This window comes from Talpa europaea, assembly GCF_964194135.1.
Source record: "Talpa europaea genome assembly, chromosome: X".
NCBI lineage: Eukaryota > Metazoa > Chordata > Mammalia > Eulipotyphla > Talpidae > Talpa > Talpa europaea.
The window spans coordinates 93875664-93882549 of record NC_140081.1 but is presented as its reverse complement, the minus strand read 5'-3'; the positions used below and the strand labels follow the sequence as shown (position 1 = coordinate 93882549).

Here is a 6886-nt window from a genome sequence, read left to right as displayed (position 1 = left end):
CACCGGAGCCAGCGCCAGCCCTCCGCGCACCCCCCACACCTCCGAGGCGACTCAGCCTGCCTGTCGTGACACCTCAGCGCCTACCTTCCACGCTGTCTTCATCTCAATGCCACTCAACAAAACCCCGCAGGAGCTCCCAGCAGCCTCTTCGTCTCCATCCTAAAAAAGCCGGCCACGCGAGAGGAGTGAGCCCACGTCCAGGGAGGCCCATCGCCAATTACCATTTGACACTCAGACTGTTAGAACAGAGAACCGTTTAGAAAACGTAATACTGTTTATTTACTTCAGAAACATTGCAGCATTCTAAACATACAAAGAAAAAATAAAACGTTGGAAATCGTTTTAGTACAGGTTCTTGAACTTTCATTGATGCAGTCTCTTTGCCTCGCCGGCAACGAAGTTCTACTGTTTGTCAAAAAACAGTTTAAAACTACAGCACTGAACTAAAGAAACCCAAACACTTCTCATGCCAGCTGACCCCTTTTCCACAGCTAAGAGCGGCAGCAGAACGCTACGTCACTATATACAAAGTCAAGACAACCTGAAGCTACGCGGATGCCCGCTGCAGTGGCCGCAGGTCCAGCCTCCCAGGGCGCACCCTGAGCGACGGCCCCTCCAAAGGCACCTTCCCCACAGCCTCGCCACCAAGCAAGAGCATCGAGTTTGTCTTGGTTGTTTTGTTCTTTTTACAAACTAGAGATATGTACAGTCGGTAACTCAGGATTCCTAGCCAGTAACCATACAGTCCACACCACCTTACAGATTAAAGAGAATGCGGCAAACATCTCCCAATGCCTTGTCACACCGACAGCAAAGTGCGCAGAGCGAGAACGAGAGCCTCCGTTTAAAAATGCAGGGAAATATGTACAACTTTGATACAGTTTCAGGGTGCTCCGGACACCCCTGGGCCACTCCATGTAAACCACTGACAATTCCTAGAGCACACTGAGAGACTACGACATGATCATGATCCGAGTGTGTGATTCGACCTAATGAGGGCAACAGACGCGGCTCAGATGGGAGAGGTGTCGATGACGGCCCCCTACTCTAAGGTATTCACAAGGAGACAGAGAAACAGTTTTTTTTATTCATCCTCCTCCTCCTCCTCCTCCTCCTCCTCCTCTTCCTCATCCTCCTCATCGTCTTCGTCTTCCTCTTCCACCTTTTTCCTGGCAACCTTGGCAGGACCCTTGGCGCCATCAAACTTCCCTTTCGACTTATAGTCGGCGACATCCTGGAAGAACAGGGACACAGTCCAGATAAGGAGACAAGCTCCCCTGCAGCTGCTGCCCCCCTCGGCAGAACACTGACCACTCGGGGCTGCAGCTGTAGCCCAAAACATGTGCTTCCAGGGAGCGCAGTGGGCTGCCAGCCACTCAGGAGTCAAAGTTGTGGGTGTGTAAGGTGCCCTTCAGGCCTTGTTACCAGTGCTCTCATAATCCTCTGCCCATGTCACCCCAACTCGCCTGAAGTCGTCCCCAATCTAAAAATCCACCCAAATCCCACACACCAGCACGGGAGGCCGATGTGGCGTGGAGCACTTGCCTCGCGTGTGCGGGGGATGACCCGGTAGTCAGATGCCAGCACCCACGCACACCCACCCACACTGGAGCCGCTGCAGGGGGGGGGCGACCAGGCCACGCCAGCCAGACCCGCTCGGCCCAGCTCACCTTCTCGTACTTCTCCTTGAGCTTCGCCGCCTTGTTGTTGTAAGGCTGCTTCTCACTGTCGCTTAGGTTATTCCACATCTCGCCCAGCTTCTTCGCCACGTCGCCAATGGAGATGCCGGGGTTCGTGGATTTGATCTTAGGGCGGAATTCTGAACAGAACAGGAAGAATCCAGACCTGGGGAGAGAAGTGCATAAATTAGAAGAGCACCCCCAAGTGCATGAGCGCAACCCCAGGGCCCCTTCCCCGCCCGCCCCTGAGGGGAAGAAGTGTGTGATGCCAGCACCCGACAACCTTCAAGGTTGTAAATTGTTCCGGTTCTTTGGACAACACATGGGGCGTTCTCGTCCCTCAGTTAGTGGGCAAGGGGCGGCTCCCAGACCTGGAGCCACCTCGCCCCCCGACCCCACGCTGTGTTGCAAAGCTCAAAGTTTTACAGAATGGTTTGCAAAGGCACCTGGGTGTTTTGATGGACTGTGCCTTAAGAAACCCTTCCTGCAGAAGGCATGGCCGGAAGACCAGCTATCCGGAGTCCTTGAGTCACTTACGGTGGCCGTTTGGGGGCATTGGGGTCCTTCTTTTTCTTGCCTCCCTTAGCTGGTCCATAGTCCTTCATTTCCCGATCGTAGCGTACTTTATCTGCCTTTGCCATTTCATCAAATTTAGACTTCTCCTTCCCAGACATTGTCTGCAAAGAACAGGGCCCGTTTAACTCCTTGGGGCGGCAAGCACACACCTGCCCCTCACCCTGGGGCTTCCATGGCAGCTGCTTAAGCAGAAGGGGCTGAAGGCCTGAACCTCATGAGGAATCTTAAAAACAAATCAAAGGCCTCCCTGCTGGTGCAAGGGTTAAGTTAAGCACAGAACTATGAGGCTACGCGCAGCCTCTGCAGCATGCATGAGTTTGATGCCCGGCCCACCAGGGAGGTACCCACATGGCGCAGCAGACCTCTCGTCTCCCTACTGCTCCCCTCAGCAGTGTGTTTCAGTCAGTCAGCCTGTTCTGCTCCCCACTCTGTCTCTGGTGAATCCTCTCACCCCCTGCATCTCTGGCCTGTACCCCAGCTCTTATAGGCATAAATGAAACAATCTTTAAGAAAAAAAAAATAAAAGGACGCACTGAAAACTCTAAAGGAAAGTGAGGTGAGCATCAGGGGAGGAAAAGCGCCACCTGGGCTCCAGGGGAGGGAAGCCCACGTGGCGTGAAATCCACCTCAGGTGGCTCAAGGGTGACCAAAGAGAAGTACCTTCCACCTCTCTGAGCACTTCTTGGAAAACTCTGCAAAATTGACAGGGACCTCCGGGTTTTTCTTCTTGTGCTCCTCACGGCAGGTCTGCACGAAGAAGGCGTAAGCAGACATCTTGCCCTTCGGTTTCTTGGGATCACCCTTAGCCATCTTGACTGTGATGGGTGGGGGAGAAACAAAGAGAAACAGATGCCGTGAGCAGAACACGACCACAGCACACAGCCAAGGCAGGGCAGCCGGGCAAGTGCCGGCCGCCCTCGCCAGCACCCGCTGCCCGCTGGCCGCCAAAGGAGAGCGACAGGGTGGGGGAAGCCGCCTCTCTGGCACTTGTCATGTAACTTTTGACCAGCATGAAGTGCGCCGGTTTGCAAGTTACTTCTCCCGGGAGCCAGCAAGTTCTCCAAATGGAACAGCCCCAAGTGGGGTGGCTCGGCGCTGCTCCGACGGGAAACTACTGTGCTTGGGAACCCAGCAGCGAACGTGGGAAGGGCGCGGGAGGACAGCTCTGCAGGCGTGCGGGCGGAGGGCAGGAGCTCGAAGCCAACGAGCCCGCGGGCTGGCAGGTCATATGCTTAACCACATTCCAAACAAAACAGCGGGACCGCTGCGGCCACCCGCGAGCCAAGCCTCGCCGTGAACAGGCAAGAGCGCACATTTCGCTATTGTTGGGGGATCTGCCTGATAAAATGGCTTTTGCGAGAAGGGCGAGCTGGCGAGTGAGCAGCCAGCGGGCCCTCCCGCCGCACTCGCCGCAATCTGTCACTTCGCCATGATCTAAAGGGGGCCGGGAGACCACGGGGCTGGCCCAGCTCATCGGTGAAGCAGAATGCGCGTCCTGCCAGAAATACTTTCTCGGAAGTTTCCAAATAAAACGCAGCCTCGGCGCGCCGTCGGCCCCGGCCCACCCCCCAGCTTCCCGCCATCTTTTCCTTTTCCCACACCCAAGGTCATCACGTAAGAATGAAGCGCTCCCTTCGGCGGGGAGCGACCGCGGGGCTGCGGGCAGGCCCCACCGTGGCGGCGCGGGAGGGGCGGGCCGCGGCGCAGGGGCGCCCCGGGCGGCCGGGCTCGGCCCGGTGCTGGGTCACCGGACACCCATAATTCACCTTCCATTTTGTCAAGAGCTTCCTGATGAAAGAAAGTGCCCCTGAAATCCGCCGCTGCCACCCCCGGGGGGCGCGCGGGGCCGGGGGCGGCGGCGGCCGCCGCGCGCGGGGGGCGCGGAGCCCCGGCGGCTGCGGCGGCGGCGGCGGCTGCGCCCGCCGAGCCTCCGAGCCCCGCTCGCTAAAATGGCTGATCCGCGCGCGGCCGGCGCGGGCGGCGGCGAACAAAGCGGTCCTGGCCCCGTCGCAGCCGCCGTCGCTCGCCGGCCCCCACCCCGCCCCGCCCCACCCGGGGGCGCGGGGCAGCGGGGGGGCGCAGGCCGGGCCCCCCCGCCCGGGGGCGCGGGGCGCCCTCCTCGGGATAACAAAGGCGCCCGTGTAGCCATGACGCTCGGCCGCGCCGGGGCCCGCGGCGGCGCCCCCGGCCCTCCGTGCCGCCGGCCCCGGGGCGCGGGCGCCGGAGCCGAAGCCCCCGGGCGCCCCCGCCGCGCGCCCCGCCCGCCTCTGCGGGCCTCCGGAGCCCGGCTCGCGTCCCCGCGGTCCCGCGGCGGCGGCGGTGCCCGCGGGGGGGAGGGGGGACGGGCGGCGACGGGGGGCGGCCGGCCCGCGCCCCCCCAGCCCCGGGTGCTCCCGCGACGGCCATGTTCCCGCAGCGGCGGCGGGGCGGCCGCGGGCTGAGCCGGGAGCGAAGTTTGGCTGCGCCGCCGCCGCCCCGGGCGGGCCCGGCCCCCCGCCACTCGCGGAGTCCGCGCCGGGCCGGGGCGAGCCCGGCCCCCCGCGCCCGCGCCGCGCCTCTGGCCTCGGGGCTCCGGGGGCGGCGTCCGAGGGCGCCTCCGCGGGGCCGGCCGGGCGCGGGGCCGCGGGGCGCCCGCCGCGGAAAAGTTGCAACACCTGAACGGGCGCGTCCCGCCCGGCCGCCTCGGCGGGGCGCGGGCGGCGAGGCCGGGGCGGCGGCGGGGCGCGCTCGCGGCGGCGCGGGCCGGAAAGTTGTGCGGCGGCGGCGGCGCGGGCGCGGCGAGACGTACCTGTATTGTTCGCGAGTCTGGGCAGCGCAGGGCACGACGCGCGGCTCGGCGCTCCCAGCCTCGCGCTAGCTGCCTCCACGAGAGCCGCCTGATTGGCCAGCGGGCTCCGCCGTTTAAAACAGCCTCCTCGCCCGGCCATTGGCCGCGGGCCTCATGCATATGCAGCAGGCGCGGGCGCCCATTGGGCGCGGCCGCTGGGCTCATTCATTCAAACAGAACGACCCGCCGGCCGCGGCCCAGCCCCGGGACCGCGGTGCGGAGCGTCTCCTCTCCCCACCGGCGCGCCCCTCCGCGTCCCCCGCGGGCCGGCCCGGGAGGCCCAAGGACTGAGCCGCGGGGACCCAGCGGCCTCGGCCTCCGCCGCGTTCAGCTCCCGCCGCGCGGCGGCCCGGGCGCCCCCGGCCCCTGGGCAGCGCCCCGGCCGCGGGGAACCTCCCTCGGCGGCCCGGCGAGGGCCGACGTTCCCCCTCCACTTTCACCCGGCTCCGCCGCGGCCCGGCGGCAGGGGCTGCACGCCGCTCGCTGCCGGATGCGGGGCCGAAGGCGGCTGCTCGCTTGGACAGACCGGGCTTTCGGCCCTGGGACCTCGCTGCCCTGCCGGAAAGGGACCAGGGACCGCCTGCGCTCCTGGATCGCGCTCGACTAGGCTCTCCCCACTAATGGCCCGCAGGTCTGCTGCCCGCAGGGGCGGGACTGGCGAGCTAGGTGAGCTATGGGAGGAAAACGGACTTTGGCAGAAGCCAAAGAATCTTGAGCACTTGTAGTTTTGTGGACAGAGACTGCCCTAGTCTCTGCCTCCGTTCAGGCCCGCCTTCCCTCTGCTCCCGACACTCGCCCCAGTGGAAAATAAAACTTCTGGGAATGAATGAACGAATGTGCTTTGGCCTTTCACTTCGCCACCGGCTGCCCACAGCCTACAACCAGTGATGGGGGCGGGGGCGGCTTAAGGGGGGATTTGGTAATCGTTTTCCAAGTGCCCTGAAGGGGGCAGGGTCACCTCTGAGGGGTTTATGGAAATGGGTGGGGGCTTTGGTTGACCCTTGACTGGGAGTCTTCACTGGAATTTGCTAGGAGGTGCTGGCATCCCATGGGACGGGTTTCCCAGGAAAGAACGCACCACTGCTGCTGTCAGCCCTACTGGGAAATAGGGGGGCCGTCCCTTTCTGAGTACCGGGAGCCTGCTGGAAACAATGGTAGGAAAAGGAACTGTGAGGACAGGGAGCCTGTTTTAAGGGTTGAAATTTGGAGAAAATAATGGAAGTCATTTTTCTGTAGCAGGTTCCCTTCCCAACACACCGTGAAAGACAAGACCGCAACTAGTCCCGATCCCCTTCTACACACCCAGCAGAGGACTTTTGCAAATGCTGTTTCCAGAAACTGGTGCTTCTTGCTGAGTTTGAGGTGTGCGGCAGACATAGCCCCTATGGCACCCACCTCCCCACACCCACCCCACCCCAATTTCCACAACTCCTCTGAGCCTCCTGGGCACGCCTGAGCCCCTGCAGCTGACCCTGCCAGGCCTCCACCGCCCACAACAGCTGATGGTATCAAGTCGCCCTCCAAGGCCCCCAATTTACACACTCAGGAAGAATGCCCTGTCCCATTTACTTAGCCGGGCGCTTGCTTACCTTCTGCTTACCACCAGTCACAGGAGCCTTCCCCTCCCTTCGGGGCTGTCTCTTCCATCTCAGCCAACCTCTGAGCCTTACACATAGCCCAATTCCTTACCTTTCAGGGATTTCGGGCTCTGGCAGGTCTCCCGTTTAGGCCAATGGCTCCAACGCCTTCAACTTGGTCCTCAGGGCCTGACCTGCTCAGCCTGCCCCCTGCTCCTCTGTCCCAG

General features: G+C 62.6%; 1 protein-coding gene across 2 annotated transcripts; it reads right to left on the bottom strand.

Annotated features, from left to right (window-relative positions):
* Positions 1–1084: 1084 nt before the first annotated feature.
* Positions 1085–5059, bottom strand: HMGB3 (high mobility group box 3; the record flags this gene model as incomplete). 2 transcript variants are annotated; one of them, XM_084258534.1, is made up of 5 exons in its annotated part: positions 1085–1234; positions 1671–1845; positions 2217–2356; positions 2916–3070; positions 5044–5059. In XM_084258534.1, the coding sequence occupies 4 exons, from the start codon at positions 3063–3065 to the stop codon at positions 1085–1087; spliced, it is 615 nt and encodes a 204-aa protein (XP_084114660.1). The 2 variants fall into 2 exon arrangements, with proteins under 2 accessions (XP_084114660.1, XP_084114659.1); XM_084258533.1 differs by lacking the exon at positions 5044–5059 and having other exon boundaries at positions 1085–1216; positions 2916–3065.
* Between the last annotated feature and the right edge of the window lie 1827 nt (positions 5060–6886).